The following is an 18,098-nucleotide window of genomic DNA, read 5'->3' on the forward strand; positions in this document are numbered from 1 at the left end:
AGTTGCCAAATTTCTAGTTCGCACGTGGTGAGTATCGGTACTTAATAGCTCTCTTGGCGACATTTACTGTGCATCCATTGTCAGCATTGGTACGTTTCGTCTTTGATTCTCTGTCGATTTTTGTATTGTTTTCTTACCTTCACGTCAATTGTTAATGAATGTTTTAACGTCAGCCATCTTAACGACAATTGCTACCTTCCATCAGCTGGCAGCTTGGTAGTCCATATTGGCAACATGGCTTTGTAGTTCCAAGCTTGGCCGTTTAACTGTCATGTCCCATCTTTCAAAAATACAAGTATAAGTTAATTTATTTATTAAAAAACAATTTTATTCGAATTTGTGTTTAAAAACTCACAGACAGAGTAAAAAAAGATTTTTAGGTAACCAATTATAAAATATTATTTTAAAACTTTTGATAGATAAATTAATTGTAATTTTGACTGGGAAGCTTATTATATAATTTCATCCTCATAACAGAAAAGTTTGAGTAAGTCTTTTGTAATCTATAATATTGATTTGTTCTCTATTTCTAATTTTATGATCATGAATATTGGCAACTAACGAGTAGTTGTCGATATTATGACGAGTATAAAACACTGGATCATGTATGCACAAGTCTATAACTGTAATATCTGTAATTGTATGAAAAATGGTCGACAGTGTTCAAGAGAGTTGAATACCAACTGTTAATTCGAACCCTGCATGCTGTAATACTGATGAGTAAAATTTGACTGAACAGTGTGTATTGACAATGTTTTGCTCTGTAATTAATATGGCACATGCTGTTACATGTTTAGGCTTTTCTGTCGAAGTACGTTGACGAGACAGCAGTATTCAGACGTCGTTCACAGTCAGAAGACGACAATCCACCCTCACCAATAACGATGGACTCTGATGGAGGAGGAACAATCTCATTTCTTAGCGGACATCACCGTGGACCTCAATCACCAGCACAGCAAAGAGAAGGGGGACTTCGATTCCATCCCCCTCTTACTCCTCCATCAGGAAGCAATCCCCATACACCAGCAAGTCCGCACCCCACTATGTCACAGGTATGTGTGTTGCTTAAACTGGAACAGTTTCATTGATTCTGTGTACAGTATCGAGGAGTTTAAATAAAATATGAAGTTCTTTATGTATAGTCCAGGTCAGCTTACTTCATACCCTAAGGGTGAAACCTAACAATTTTTCCCCCCATTATTATGCTAGTGGATTGTGGTGATTTTCTAGTTTGCAGGTTGAATTTTCTGGATAAATCGTGAAACAGGGAACGCCAATAGAGGAAGTTATCCCCACCCTCGCCACTCGGCACCTCGCTCGCCTGCTCTCTCTCTCTCTCTCTACTATCTGCCCTGCTTCGGTGGATCACTGTCTACCGCCTCGCACAAATTTCATATTTTACAACACAATACGTTTTTTCCTCGAACTAACACGTACTAATACACAATACAACCAAATTACGCATTAGACAACAACACATCACAACCAAATTAGGGCGCATTAGAGAACAGCCACATGTAATGTGGGTTTTTCATAAAACAACACTCACCTGTTAACTTTGCACTGTCCTCGAAGTAACACAATAGTCACCAGAGCCTTGTCTGCTATAATCCATGCTCCTCACAGTACCTTATAGTTTCCGCCTTCAAATTCTCCCTGCACAATTTGAGGAAGAAGTACACGTCTTCTGTACGGCTCATCACGACACGTGGTTCCGTCTGTACACGAAGCTGGACACGGACACAATGAAGCTCCACCAGCGCGCGTTAACACTTATGCCACCCCCGCAGTCAACCCCTACCAAGCTAAATTCACAAGCCCGCCACTTTCTACCCACGCTATTTGGTCATTGTCCCTCGCGCCATTCCATCATTGTCTCCCGCTATGAATCCTTGCACCAATCGTATTTCCCTTGAACATAAATAGATTCATTTTCCCTTCTACCACCAACTAGCCTCGGTAGCTGAGAGGTCTAAAGCGTGCGAGCGTTTCGTTAGGAACATACCCGGATCGAACCCTACCCACTGCGAAGTCATAAGAAAAAAAAAAGAGAGAGACATGAAGCAAGGAACAGAGAAGGAGAGGCTGGAGAGAGAGGGACAGTGGGTGGCAGGACGAAGTTCCTGTTTTGCTTCGTAGATGCCGCATTCATTCTTTTTGTTCCACTTTCCTCCGCTAGATGTCATCCCCACCTTAAACCCCTATTTCCACTCTTCCCCGCTAGAGTGTGTTGGGAGCTTGTAGGGGAAAAGTGGAAAGGGGTCGTGGGCGGAGCTTAGCATTCACTGTTTTACGATTTGCCCAATTTTCTTTTGCCAACTTCGTTTCGAATTTCGATACTGACAAATACTACAAATGGTAGTGATTTTGTAACTGTTAATGTTGGCAGCTGAGACAGACTGGAGTTCCATGAAATTAAAATTGTACTAGATTTCTGAGTCGGTTACTGGAAGCTAGTGAAATTTGAATATACTAATAATTAATATCATTATTAATATTAATACATAATATTATTTTTTATGTGTTGCGTTTTGGTTACAATTCAAAACTATAGTCAACATACTTGGGTGTGATAAAGTAGGTGGGTAATCGATAGAGATACCATTTCACATTTTAATTAATTTCTTTCATGTTTAGATTTTTATTACAATAATGTCAAAAAGAGGAAAAAAACATGGCAGCAACTCCACCAAGAGAGAGGAAAGCGTGCTGAGAGAGTGGGAATAACTTCCCCTACTGGCGTTCTATTCTTTTAGATTTAACCAAAAAGAAGATAATAAAGAAGGAATAAAATTACGCTCACAGAGACAGAATAATTGTAACTAGAATAGCAAAATTATTAGGAGTAAGTATTCTTAAGCATACATTTCATGGTTATATTCGATTTTCGGTGTTAGTAGTAATAATGTCATGTAAAAAAAAGGTAAAGGTATCCCCGTAACATGCCATAAAGGCACTTGGGGGGCATGGAGGTAGAGCCCCATGCTTTCCATGACCTCGGCACTAGAATGAGGTGGTGTGGTCGGCACCACGCTCTGACCGCCTTTTACCCCCGGGAAAGACCCGGTACTCAATTTTATAGGAGGCTGAGTGAACCTCGGGGCCGTTCTGAAAGTTTGCAACGAGAAAAAATGGTCAAACAAAATGCATTTTTAGGTTAGGTCTCGTGAATCAATTGTTTAGTCAAACCAATGAATTTCACTTTGTCAGACAAAATACCTAACCTGTTGATCTCTTTCTCGTATAGTTTGCTTACGAAAACATGTTACAAATTATTGAATTACTTAGAATATCCTTCCAACATAATGGTAAAGTATGGTAGGTAAATAAGTCATTCAGTACGTAGGATCGTGATTTTACTTCATATGGTGATATCTAGTAACAGTTGGCAACACTGACAAGACGGCAATTTGCTGTTCAGGAACTGTTCTTATGTGACCCTCACTATAGTAGGCAAGTATTATCTTGTAGAAATGTAATTTTCAGGTTATACTATGTCATATGAAAAATCACAAGACATAGATCTTACACTAAAATGATCCACACACTTTCATAGAGCAGTGTGTTCAATCAACATTTAAATAAAAAAATATATGAATTTATTGAACTACTCATTTGGCATGGCTTTGAAAGTAGATACTAGGATTGATACGTACGTGTTCATGCCAAAGAAATCTTAAGAGTGTGATTTTCGGTAGGAAAATTGTGAAAATTGTATACCAAATTAATCAGTACATACATATTTTGTACCCTAGTAATGGATAAATGCATTTTGCTTCTAGGCAAGCCAACATCAGAGCTTCGGTTCTAGTCCTGCTACTTCCTTCAACTTAGCATCTCCTCCATCCTTGCCTCCCAATATAAATCCGTCTCCGAACATGTTGCCACATCCCTCACCAGGAGGACTCCTAGCAAACTCTCCATCGAACCCACTACATGTGCCAAGTCCAGCAGGACTCATGCCAACGTCGTCACCAGGACCCTGCCCCACCGTGCCCGTCGGACATTCTCCAGCTGGCTCTTTCATGGGACAGACGGGTAAGGACACAAAGAGGCTGCATGGAATGATCACTGCTAGTTGCATATTGCATTTAGTTCGTGTCTGTTATGGTTGAGGGTCAGAATGAAATATTGTTTACCTTCAAAACTACTAACAAGCTTTTTCTACACTGACCATTAATAGTTCAGTGATCTGGGTGCTTGGTTTAACTTTAGCTTTTATTGCTGTGTGAGGTGAAATAAAATAGATCAAAGTAAATAATACAGTAGAACCACAGTCTACTATAATCAGTCACGAAGCTTGAGTTTTGAGGATGCTAGAAACAATAGACTGTGCCGGTACTATTTCGCATTGTCTGTAATGAGGCGATATTAGCGATCCTAGTGGTGAGCAACTATCTAATGTTTGCATATTTACTACGTATTGAGTTTCGTGACTGTATATACTAGACAGTGGTAGAAGCCCTTTTCAACGAATCTCTGAGGGATTACTTTTCCCCCCTTAAATAGGGGTTTTCCTTAAAAGCGGGTTTACATAAAATGGGAAAAAAATGCTAAAATAACTACAGCTAACATGTGTGTTATATACTAGATATAATTATTTACAATACATTTCATTATGATATTTCCTAACCTTTCAAGTAATGAGGCATGAATGTTTTGCCATTTGGTCGAACCTGAACCACACTGAAACTCGGGAATGAAAATTTCTTTTTCATTTCTCCCCATAATGAAGTTGGCAAACCATGCCTTTTTGTCATATGTGATTGTGTTATTTGAGGATTAGGCTCGACGTCACTTATTATTTTCACTTTCCCTCCAATAGTTAATTTCTTCCATTTAGTCACCATTAGAATGACGCATAAACAGCATAAACAAACAAACAAAAAAAAACTTGGAAACAGGATTCACACAACTCGTGAGAACAAAGCAATCAAAGCAACCAACTGTTAAAGCAACTTAAAGCAAGAACATAATAGTACATTATGCAACGAGCCTATAATGAAGGTAATTAAGAAGTGAGTATGGATATTTATGAAACGAGCGCAAGCAAGTTTCATAATTTTCATACGAGCTTCTTAATTACCATTATAGGCGAGTTTCATACGACTTTTTATGCTCGACCATATTTCTAACTTGATATTATTAATTTTTGAGTAATGTCCCGTATGTTGTGAGATGTGCGCAGACGCGAAAGTATTGATTTTTTCCGAGGAACAGATGTCCACATTGACCTTGCTAGGCCATAAGAACCTACAGAGATAACATTGAAATTAAATTAGACATTGAAAAACGAGATTACAAATTGAATTTATTTGAATATTATTTACAATTAACGCTAATTATTATAGTAACAGAACATAACCTTCTGCGACAGTATTGGATTTCCAGCCTCCGTGACTTTTTGCTAATTCTCTTTCGATTGCATATCCGAGAATAATCGATACTTGCGATTTTATAACGGTAGAAAGCTGACCTGTCATTGGCTGAACAGTTGTAACCTGAGTCGTCATTGGGTGAAAGACCTGACCTTTAATGAGTAGGTGTACTTTAATGACATGCATTAAAGGTCTGCTACCAGGTGTATAATTACTACATTTCGGCATGGTCGAGCATAAAGAACTGTAAAGAATAATGAGCTGAGTGGCACTGCATTACTATTTATTCAGATGTGCCATCAAATATGCTGGTACTGTTAATTATATTATTGAAAGTCGAATCGATATTTCGGGCTTCATTATCACAGAATCTACTTGAAAAGTATTCCTTAGAAGGGGGATATTCCTTAAACCAGTTTCCTTAAAAGCAGGATTTAATTACATTATTCTTATAGTAATTTAGCTGAGACCTCTCAGATTATTCCTTAAAAACGGGAATATTAAAACAGGGTTTTACTGAACAGTGTTTAGCTACTTGTTAATGGAATGTTAATTTTCTTCAAATCATTGTCATGTACGATAACATGCTAAGCAAATGTAAATCATATATAATGGTAATCCCTTAAATGCTGCAGCTTTTGAGAAAACATGGTTTTTGTATGTTCATTAACCTTAACATTTTTGGATGATAATAAATTTTCAAACTATTACAAATTAAATTAAATCAGCTGCAGGTAAACTAAAGTAAAAAAAAAAAAAAAAAATTCGAAAATTTGTATCTATGAATGTGGAGTGCATTCTCAAGATACGTCATGCAGACACATTTGCTATCTCAGTCAAGATGTCGATCTGCAGAGAAATCTGTGTCTAAAACAGAAGACTTGGTGGGGAAAATAACTAGCCTGTATTTCCACAATAACACTTAGGTAGACTGTTCATAATCACATGTTTATACAATAAATAATAACTGAACTTGAGTGAAAGGAAAGTTGCAAGGAAAATTGACATGTTAAGAAAAAAATTAACTCCTAATTGCATTTATTAAATACATATTTTAAATTAATGACTTTAGTACTAATATAATTCTGTCCATTATTAATAATATGTGTAATAAATAAAATGGATGCATGTTATCAAAACTTCTAATATGAATTTTTGATGTGAACATGTCTGTTCGAGGTACAATTACTGATACGAAAATCTAACATTCTTAGCATAATACGGAGTTCAGTAAGTCTCAGCTAGATGCAGCACATACCAAAACATAACTTGTGCTCTCATCTGTTGAGTGTTTGATAATCAATTTGAAGTGAATAAACGATTATATGAAAGAAAACCTTAGTCATATCCTTAATCACTAGAAATCAAATACAATAAAAAGTATTGAACAATAGAAATCTATATCCTTAATGATCAAAAATAACAAAATACAAAACAATAAAAGAAAGATGTATTCACGGAATGTCCCTTCTACTTTTTCCCTGGGTGTTCAATATGTTGCATACTCCACTGATACTTGACAATGAATTTGTGTAAATGGTGGTGGTTTAATACATTTTTCAACATTTCAAGTGTTTTTGTAATTCCTAACATGAATTTTGGGAGAGTAAGGTTGAATTCACTGAATAAAATTGCTAAGTGACTTACAAGTTTGGCATCTGTTCATTGACTAATGTGATTTGTGCCTGACTAGGGCATACAGATGGCAGCCCATTTCCTTCGTCCCAGAGCATGGCCTCCCCCGCCACGTCCAATTGGCCTGGTTCTCCTAGCATGCCCCGCCCTTCGCCAGCCCGTCCAGGGCAGTCACCTGGGGGTACGGGACACACGGCCCTACACAGCCCGCAGGCCGATCATAAACCAGGTGAGTTAGCAGTGACAGTGTGACTTGCTCCTTTCATTCCTAGAGCATGAAAACAAAGTTCTGTGCTTGAGAAGTAGGTTACTACCTCTTTTGCTTGGAGAAATAGTCCACCAAAAAAATGTATACACTCTTTAAGGAACGAAAACTATTTATTATGTGTTTGTTTTACATTTAAATACTGATCACACATGTAGCACTGTCTTCAGTTAAGCATATGGTTACTTTAGATGTTTAAAATGTCTGGCGGCCAAACACATAATGCAACGGCGAGTGGTTGCCGCAGCTATGTCGGTCAATGTTTCAATGGGGATTGCTGCACATGCCGCTGTAATCTCCTGGCAAAGGTCCTCCAGCGTGGCTTACGTCCATAGACTTGATCTTTCACAGTTCCCCACAAGTAAAAATCCATAGGGATTAGATCTGGCAACCGTAGGGGGAACTCAATGGGCCCTCTTCATCCAATCCAATGTCCCTGCAGATTGTGATCCAGGAAAGCTCGTATGGCTAGGTGGTAGTGTGGTGGCACCCCATTCTCTTGGTAGAAGACCTCATCATAAGCTCCATAAAGCACAAGTACACCTGGTAAAATTGATGTGCGTAACATTTCGAGATACACTTCTCCAGTGATGGTACCATCTAAGTAAAATGGTCCAATTAAGCCCCTAGATGATAGTCCACACCACACATGAACCCCTGGTAGATTCACTGCCTTACCCACATGAACATGTGAATTTTCTGGTGCCCAATTATGCCGATTCACTGTTCCATTAAGTTTAAACTGGGCCTCATCAGACCACACTACCTTCGTCACAAATTGTTCGTCTTTAGTTACCATTCGCTGATATCATTTGCAAAATTGCATTCGACGATCAGGATCGTCATCATTAATCGTGTGCAGTAATCTTGGGATGTAAACTTTCCACTTACCAGCTTTCAGAATTCATTGTACACTTGTACTGCTAATTCCCACTTCACGTGCACATTGCGTAGCAGACTTCTGTGGAGAAGTAACAAACTTTTCCAACACAAGAGCTGATGAAGCAGGATTTGTAGCTATATGCGGTCTTCCCGATATTTCTTTGTGAATATCACAAATCGTTCCATGCACCTCAAACTTGTCAATAATGCATTTAATTGTTAAGTGGGTTGGGAGTTCTGTTTCATACTCCCGCCTCCACTGATGTTGCACTTCAACGACATTATCAAACCTCATAAACCACTTCAGAATGGCCCACACCTGTGGAGTAACGGTCAGTGCATCTGGCCGCAAAACCAAGTGGCCCGGGTTCGAATCCCGGTCGGGGCAAGTTACTGGTTGAGGTTTTTCCGGGGTTTTCCCTCAAGCCAATACGAGCAAATGCTGGGTAACTTTCGGTGCTGGACCCTGGACTCATTTCACCGGCATTATCACCTTCATTTCATTCAGACGCTAAATAACATAGATGTTGATATAGCGTCGCAAAATAACCCAATAAAATAAACTTCAGAATGCATTTTCGCTGCTCGAACTTCAAGCGTGCTCCAGCCATTTTGCTTTCTCACTGTCGTGATGAAAGTACCGACATCTGTTGAGTGAAAGACCATATGAGGAGCATCGTTTCAAAACGTATTAAGTCCCCCAGTGGACGAAATTAAATTTCTTACTTTCTATTTATTTATCTTTCATGCCGTGAAGTCTGATGGTTCCAAGTCGTCATATTCGTAAACTGTGAAACCAGTACTTAAAAATGGTTTTGTGTAGTATTTTGAAAACTTCTCCGGTTTACAAGTAATCCAGTTTTTCGTCGTTCATGTAAAAAAATTGTAAGTTGCACATAATACGTTTTGAAACGATGCTCCTCATATTACAACATACTCATAATTCAAATCAATGGACAATATCAATATCCCGATAAAGTCTGACAAAGAGTGTATACATTTTTTTGACTGTCTCTGTACATAGGGACCTTCCCTTTTTTTTTTAAAGTGTGTAGTATTAATTTTAGAGAGTAAGGATGACTGTGTAATTTTCACAGGTTTTTGGTGATACTAATATATATTTATTCACAGCTTTGCCTATCAATTGCTAATGAAACGAATGTGAAACAAATATCCTTTTTGCAGTAATCGATGAGCCTGTCTAAGGAGTTCCAGTTTCCACAAAAAAAAACTAATTTTTACAAAAATGTAACATGTGTCCTTTTTGCAGAAGTTAATTCAGTTATTTCTTGCATTTCGCAGTATAGAGGCATGTGATAATTATCATTTGTAATTATAGCCAGGAATCCATACTTTAACCTTTTTTGAAGTGTCTGTATCATGCGCTTGTTAAATGATCTCTATTATTATAAATATTATTACATCTGAAAACCGTAATTTTCCTGTATTGATCCAGGTGTGAGTCATCTCTCAAGAGTGCTTCCCCAGCGGTCATGGGCGGGAGCAGTCCCCACTTTACTGACTTACGAGGCTCTTGATTTACTCTGCTCACCTTCGCCCCACCCTCAGCATCTTCCAGGTCCAGAGCTGTCTCCATTAGAGAGGTTCCTAGGCTGCGTGTACATGCGACGTCAACTACAGAGATTTATTCAGAATGAGGATTGTGTAAGTACATTGATTCGTTCTCTAACATTTTCTTAATTTTCTGCCTAAAACATGAATCATCATCATCATCATCATCATAGTCATCCTTGCCTTACAAGCTGTAATATTTTTTGCTGCTCAACAATGGAAATACCAAATTGTGATATTACATATGTCGCCATTCATCTACGTATATCTATGAGTAGTTCGAAATATTTTTCACTATTACCATTTATCTCAACTGAAGAACATAATTGATTCCGAAAAGAAAGATCATGTTGTGATAGCTATTTTACTATGAAGATTTTAATAGAAAAGCATATTGAGTTTAATATCGAAACACATTTAGCATTTATTGATTTCATAAAAGCATTCAATGAAGTTAACACAAATAAACTTTTAGAGATATTATGCCATGATAATGTACCAAATCAAATCATTTTTTCCATTTATAATTTATATCAACAAAATGAAATTGCCATGAGAACTGAATGCGGGACTACTAGCTGGACTTCAGTAAGTCAAGGTGTTAGACAAGTGTGCGGTCTTTCCCCTCTTCTATTTGTCATAATATATATGAACCATATTTTGCACATTTGGAGGCAAAGTCATCATGTCGGAATTCAAATTAACCAAAACACGTTTCTCGATACATTGCTGTATGCTGATGATCAGGTTCTTATTGCTAAAACAGAAGATGATCTACAAGAAGCCATTTATAATCTACAAATAAATAATTGCTTCAGATTTCAATATGGAAATCTCAACAGAGAAAACAAAAATTATGGCATTTTTAGGACAAGATCCAATTCCAATTAAACTCGTGATAAATAATAAACTAATTGAATGTGTCAATTCATTTAACTACTTAGGCTATAATTTACAGTATATTATATTACTGATGAAGATATGGGAAGCAAAATATATGAATTTATAAAAATCACTGGAGGACTTAATACCATGTTCAAACCCTCCCAAGTTAAAAAAACATATGAGGCTAAAAGTCTATAAAACACTAGCACAACTAGTTCTGACTTACAGCAATAAGGCATGGACAATCAGAAAAGATGATGAGAAAAGACTAACAGCAGCTGAAATGAGGTTCGTAAAGATGAACAGCAGGATGTTCAGTGCTTGAACACCATAAAAATGAAGACATACTGAAAGAACCAAAAATAGATCCTATAGTTCATTTTGTTCAACAATATAGACTTCAGTGGAAGAAACATGTCGAAAGGATGATCACACTAGATGGCCTAAACAAATTCTTACCTATGTACCAAGAGGAAGGAGAAATTTGGGAAGACCACAAAAACACTGGCATGAGACCTTAACGGATCCGTTAGGATCTAACACGTGAAGGACATGCTCAGTCAATCAATCAATCAATCAATCTTCTTAATGTATATATTTTTTTATTGGGTTATTTTACGACGCTGTATCAACATCTAGGTTATTTAGCGTCTGAATGAAGTGAAGGTGATAATGCCGGTGAAATGAGTCCGGGGTCCAGCACCGAAAGTTACCCAGCATTTGCTCGTATTGGGTTGAGGGAAAACCCTGGAAAAAACCTCAACCAGGTAACTTGCCCCGACCGGGATTCGAACCCGGGCCACCTGGTTTCGCGGCCAGATGCGCTGACCGTTACTCCACAGGTGTGGACTTCTTAATGTATCCAGCTATTTGCTGACAACATAAAATCCACTATAGTCCACTGTAATCTATTCAGTTTTTCTTCTTCACGAGAAATGAGAGGTATTTTAATCGGTGTTCATTATAGATGCCTGTTGCTAGTAGCCAGAGTTGGGGTGTAGTCAACAGATAGCTACTGCAGAGCTGTGTCTTCTGCAACTGATTTTAATTTACTTCTTTTACACACAAATATCTCTTGAATGCGTTATCAGAGACACAGCAGTTTGATTTCTTATTGTAAGTGAATATAAAACATCGATAGCAAGAAGACATTCGTAATAAGGAAAGCCTGTCTTGTCATGGAACGAAGAATACAGTGGTTTGAAAATGGTAAGAGATCTGAAAAAAATTGCCTTTAAAATGAGAGAACATAAAAAAATAACATGACAGTAAGAAAACATTCGAAAAAAAAAATCTGGGGGAATAATGGAAAAATATGAGATGTGAAATAGTACATTATGCAACGAGCCTATAATGGTAGTAATTAAGACGCGAGTATGTTTATGAAACGAGTGCAAGCGAGTTTCATAATTTTCATACGAGCATCTTCATTACCACTATAGGCAAGTTTCATACGACTTTTTATGCTAGACCATATTTCTAACTTGAAATTATTCATAAGTATTCATGTTATTGTTATCTAAGTGAGGAGCGGAACTGACCATCTAAATTGTGAGATGTGCGCAGACGCGAAAGTATTGATTTTTTCCGAGAAACAGATGTCGACGATCTTGATACAATCTAGAGAGTAAAAGAAACATTAATCTTGGTATAACCTTGAAATTGAATTATACATTGAAAAACGAGATGATAAATTGAATTTATTTGAATATTATTTACAATTAACGCTGATTATTATAGTAACAGAACTGACTTTATTCCAAATGTAGGTTATTTATTGTGCAATTGGTGAAATCGATACTTGCGCTTTCATATGGTGCTTTCTGATTGGCGGAACACCTGAACTGTAATGAATAGGTGTACTTTAATGAGGTCCATTAAAGGGCTGCTACCAGGTGTATAATTACTACATTTCGGCATGGTCGAGCATAAAGATATTTAGAGACAACCCACAACACTGGAAATGTTTTGCTTGATAATGATATGGTCACCTGAAACTGTTGCAGTTGACTGGCATCCCAACTACAGAGCCGGGTGTGGTGAACTTCAAGGTAGAGTCTCTTCAGTGTCGCGTGGGACTGAACCCCCAACATTTGCAGTCTCTGCACATCAAGGTGTCTCCCCTGCCAGATCACAAAGAACAGTGGACACCTGAGGAAATGCAGGTAAGTAGGCCTACCGTACTTTTAATCCTGATGTTAACAGAATAAATTATATTCATCTGCAAGTGAGGACTGTGGGTGAAGCAATAATGTAGGACATTGATACTACTTTCAAATCAACACCATGGATGAATATATAATAGGATGCGAAACTTACTGAGTTTCCTGTAACACGTACTAGAGGCGCTGTTGTAGAAATTGATCTTGCTGCCACCTGTTGGGGGGAGAGGCGTTATTACATCTAGCAGTGCACCAAGTAGCAAAAAGAGTAATTACTCCATGCATTTAGCAGTGCACCAGACGAAAATGTTAAACTGTGCAGAAAGTATTCCCTCTCACCCTCATCGATATTCAAAACTAACCCAATTTAAAATAAAACATTTACATTTTTATTCCTCACAGCATCTTCTACTGAAAATTCTTACCGGAGCCACCAGGAAGATAAAAGAGACGATCTGTTTGACACTACCCAATTAAAATATAACCAGACAGAGACAAAAAAAATAAAGCAAAAGGTTAGATAATTGGGATTGTATTCTTTGGGTATTTATTGTACAGCGCAATGGAAAAGTCTGCAAGAACTACTTAGATAGTTCAATTTATTATGTTACTATTACTTTACAATACATTCAACACTATTTTTACAACGTCCGTACACATCACTGTTTAACATACATTGCTTATACACACGTAGTATCACTGTATGATTACTTATTAGCAAGTTTCTGTCTGCCATCTCGACTCCTCGAGCAATATCTCGAACGGATAAATAGAGAACTCTGGGTAATGTACCCAACATGTAGTTCTAATGTTCACCACCTACGACATTGGGCGCTGATCACCTTATTTCACCCCCCCCCCCCCGCCGCCAGATGGTGCTGAGCGCAGTTTCGCATCCTATTATATATTTATCCATGCCAACACTATCCTTTGTGTATACAGAGTGTATCGAAAATGGTGGGCAAAACTTCAGGTATGGATTCCTCATATTATGTGAGAAGAGAAAAATTTTATCCTTGTTGTCACGTTATTAGTGGTGACAAGGAAGATCATTGTGCACTTCAGAACTTTAGTTTGCTGGAATTAAATGCGCGACACGTGTTGAATGTTTTTGTAAGTGTAATACTATGTGTAGGGAGAATGATAGATGTGATATCTTAACACCCGCAAATGGATTCCCGTTTTGTAGGTACTTAAGTTGGAGAGATTTCTGTGCTGTGTACAGTATATTACATGCCAAGCATTTGGGAGAATGGCTGTCAATGACACGACAAGCTACGATCTGTATTCAGGCAGAAAGACATTTTGAACTAGACATGGGAAAAGCGACACATCCAGCTGTTTCGAAACATTCGGAACAACTCAGTGAAATGTTTCGAAACACTGTTGAATCACGACACATCTACTGGGAGACAAAGTGTCGACTGGCACTGTGTTCAGTGTTGCAGCTTCGTTTGCTGTCAGATGCGCTGTTTCGAAACTCTGTACACAAGATACGACACATGACAACCTTGAAGTACAGTACTTGATGTTTCGAGCTTAAATAGGAACCTTTATTAGTAATCACGCCTACTTAAAAAAAATATACCTACTACTATCACGTCATTTTGAAGTAGATATCAGATTCCAAATGTAGTCATGAGTTTAATCTACTAATACAGAATAAATATGATGATTAATAACCGGTAAATAAGTTTATAATTAATGTATGTACTGTATGTATTTGCTCCTAAGTCATAAGTATACAAATCCACACTGATATTTACCAAAGTTTGCACATTAAGACTTCACAATCAGGAGAAAAATATAGGCTACATTAGTATTGGAGAAATGGACGTTAAATTGTTAAAACAAACAATAAAAATAAATACTATGAAACATGCATGTATAATTTTAAAATTGCATATCCTACAGTCACATGTTGGTTATTTCTGTTATATTCAACATCGACTTTCACGGAGTCATTGAAAAAATAATATAAAATTAAATAACATTGTTGATATATTATGAAACGAAAAACCTAGAAAACTCATGCAATAAGTAATATTCAGATTATTAAAGTTACTTCAATACATACAACAAATATTATTATTATTATTATTATTATTATTATTATTATTATTATTATTATTATTGTCATAGAGACGGATGGCGACAATTACTAAGGGAGGCCCAGGCCCACCAAGGGCTGTAGCGCCAATGATGATGATGACGATGATGATTATTATTATCATCATCATCATCATCATCATCATTTCTTCGAATATAGCTACTCAGCTTGATTTGTAAATATGTCGACAAATTTCTGTTCGCGAAGCAGTTTGAGACAGGACGGATGAGACAGAATGCAACTCTGAAGCGCCTTCGCTTTTAACCATTGTTTCGAAACATTAACTGTTCCATTGGTTCTCTTCTCTTAAATACACTTGATGCTCGATACAGCAGAGTACAGTCGATACACAGGGTCAAACCTTGGTGAAACTGAAACAGTTACTGTATCGAAACATTCAAGTCTGAATGTTTCGAATCACAGAACATCTCAGTGTGTCGACACACTGTTTCGAAACATTCACTCAGTTGCCAACACTATTTTGAACAGTTCCTGTAAGCAAATGTACACTGACTGAATCATTAATAAACTAATTCCAACACACAATCATACTTTAATGTACTTGTTTGTAACCGTTATAAAGTGGCAACTAAGCATTTCCGAACCCATGTTGATATAACCTTTTTTTTTCTCTACATTATGAGGAATCCATACCTGAAGTTTTGTGCACCATTTTCGATACACCCTGTATAAAACCCTACTTGTACTTGGTAGCATTTGAGATCGTGTCTGTAGAATAATAAGCCAATATTCTAATGATTATTCAGTTAATGGTTCACCTTGTAACACAGAAACATTACTTTCATTTTTATTTGGTATTTTAAAGAAGTGTGATATCTTTTCTTCCTGTTTTAGATCATTGAGAAGTTCTTTGACACACGAGCTGCTGCTCCCCCTTATAAACCGAATGCATTGTCTGGTTTTGGAAGGATGTTGAATGTGCCATACAATGTCCTGAAAGACTTCGTACAAATCATGAAGCTTGAACTGGTAAGTTTCATCTTCTTGTACTTGTACTTGTTAAACTACTCTGACAATTAGGGTCGAAATTCAATATTTTCTCTTTTTGTGTGACTGCAACCTGTGTATATTTTTTTTGTGTGGCTTTACTTTGTTTATAGTGTTTTTTTTTCTCTCTCCCTTTGTTTCTTTTGTAGCTTTACTTTGTATATAGTGTATTTTTTTCTGTTTATTTCTATTATTGTATTTGTATTCCTGGTGTTGTGGAAGAGAAGGCCTGATAGCCTTAACTACACCAGAATAAATAAATAAATAAATAGAGGATATTAAAATGTTAATTGCCGATAAAAAAAATACTGTCTATACTAATTTGCAGTGTTTTCCGTCTCATAATGTTTTGTTTAGTTTTTCAGATTTAATTTTAAATTGTATCTAGTTTTATTGTTTTAATCTTGAGGTTATATTTAGATCAGAGATAAGTTATCTATGTGCCTGTCATTAGAATAAATAATAAATATATCCACGTCTTCTGGAATATGTTGCGTATTTTAACATACAGAAATAGACTTTTTATGGAAAATAATTTCTTTAGAGACGAGACCAGTTGACATGGAATGACCCATATATGACTTTAGTAGAGAATGAAGTAACATGAAAAATGTTGTGTTAGGTGCCGGGACTTGTACAACAGCAACAACTGAAATGGGCCGTGCAGTGGAGCTTGCGGATTCCACCATCAGCCACGCCAATCGTGCCAACTGGAATGGCAGCTGTACTAGTCTGCAGGACCAAGATCCTCTTCTTCGTAAATATAATTTTTTACTAAGTTTAATTAGGATAAGAGAAAATAATACAATGAAACTGATGAAATAACTAAATTTGGAGAATAGTCTTGATAAACACAATCATTATGTTTTGCTGTTAGTCTATTAGTATTTTTCTGTTGCTTAGTTTTGTATCATGAATTCTATTCAGAAATAGGCTAACTTGTTAGCGGTGCACAAAGATACTGATGGAGCAGACTATAGTTTGGGTTCTGCCTCTTCTTCTGCTTTAATTTCATCAATGTCATCGTCACTGTTATTGTAACATACTGGGGTGTCTGCAGTGAAGGTGAGGATAACCTTTTACATACCATGAAGGTAGAGCTGTTCTATCGCTCTTACAGAAACTGGAGGTACAGAAAAGTAACAGGTACAAAACTAACTCATTGGTGTCACTTATGAGATTCCAACCAGTCTTTGGACTGCTGACTAAACATACATACAAATAATATTTGAGGAGAAAAATTCGCTCCGGCGCCGGGGATCGAACCCGGGTCCTTGGTTCTACGTACCAAGCGCTCTGACCACTGAGCTACGCCAAATTCAATCCACAGCACCAGATCGAACCTTCCTCCTACAGTGTTATTTCCCTTTTTGTGGCCTGACTCCAAGTTGAGCATTTACATTGACGTTTATATTTCAAGTGAAGAGATTTATTAAATCTACATACTTAGACTTCAACAAACAAAATTTGATAACACAATCCCAAGGGAAAAAATGGAACTCTCTGCATCAAAATCCACAGTTAATTCCCGATTTACCACGAAAATCGACTGTAGCTGCATTTAGATTGGCAACAGGCCATGATTGTTTGGCTAAACACCTGCATAGAATTGGAATATATCAGTCCCCTAACTGTCCATTGTGCAACTCAAACTAAGAAATGGATTCGGAACACCTCAAAATCTGTGCTTCAGTGGCTGGTCATGATAATATCTTTGAAAAATATTGGAGTGCAAGAGGTCAAATGACTTTATTGTCAAACGCCTGGCATTAGAAAACAACAACAACATATTTCAAGCCAACTGCCATTATACAAGGAGCGCACTCAGCTGAGTGACTAATGGCCGGGATTCCGCAGTGAAGTGCACAGCAATCTGTACAGAATAATACACTGCTAGCTAGACGAATTTACTAAAGATGTTATTAATTGGTCCAACAGAATAATATCTGTTATAGTGACAATTAATATTAATAACATCTTTAGTAAATTCGTCAGCTAGCAGTACATTATTCTGTACAGATTGCTGTGCGCTTTACTGCGGAATCCCGGCCATTAGTCACTCAGCTGAGTGCGCTGCTAATATAATGGCAGTTGACTTGAAATATAAACGTCAACATATATTTTGCAATTCATTTTTATAGTTTTCAGAGAAGTCTGTATTGTATATTAAAAGTATTTATTTCAGTCACTGACTTCACAGC

General features: G+C 37.2%; 1 protein-coding gene across 4 annotated transcripts in view; it reads left to right on the forward strand.

The window, feature by feature from the left end:
- Positions 1 to 18,098, forward strand: part of MED14 (mediator complex subunit 14) — an 82,965-nt gene that overhangs the window by 46,538 nt on the left and 18,329 nt on the right. For 3 of the 4 annotated variants that reach the window (XM_069832422.1, XM_069832418.1, XM_069832419.1), the window contains exons 20-26: positions 798 to 1,052; positions 3,783 to 4,038; positions 7,072 to 7,242; positions 9,617 to 9,825; positions 12,624 to 12,782; positions 15,745 to 15,879; positions 16,520 to 16,654. In XM_069832422.1, the coding sequence (XP_069688523.1) occupies positions 798 to 1,052; positions 3,783 to 4,038; positions 7,072 to 7,242; positions 9,617 to 9,825; positions 12,624 to 12,782; positions 15,745 to 15,879; positions 16,520 to 16,654 (1,320 nt within the window). The remainder of the gene's footprint in view (positions 1 to 797; positions 1,053 to 3,782; positions 4,039 to 7,071; positions 7,243 to 9,616; positions 9,826 to 12,623; positions 12,783 to 15,744; positions 15,880 to 16,519; positions 16,655 to 18,098) is intronic. The other variant, XM_069832420.1, reaches the window with a different exon arrangement.

The sequence above is a fragment of the Periplaneta americana genome, chromosome 8, assembly GCF_040183065.1.
Source record: "Periplaneta americana isolate PAMFEO1 chromosome 8, P.americana_PAMFEO1_priV1, whole genome shotgun sequence".
Taxonomy (NCBI): domain Eukaryota; kingdom Metazoa; phylum Arthropoda; class Insecta; order Blattodea; family Blattidae; genus Periplaneta; species Periplaneta americana.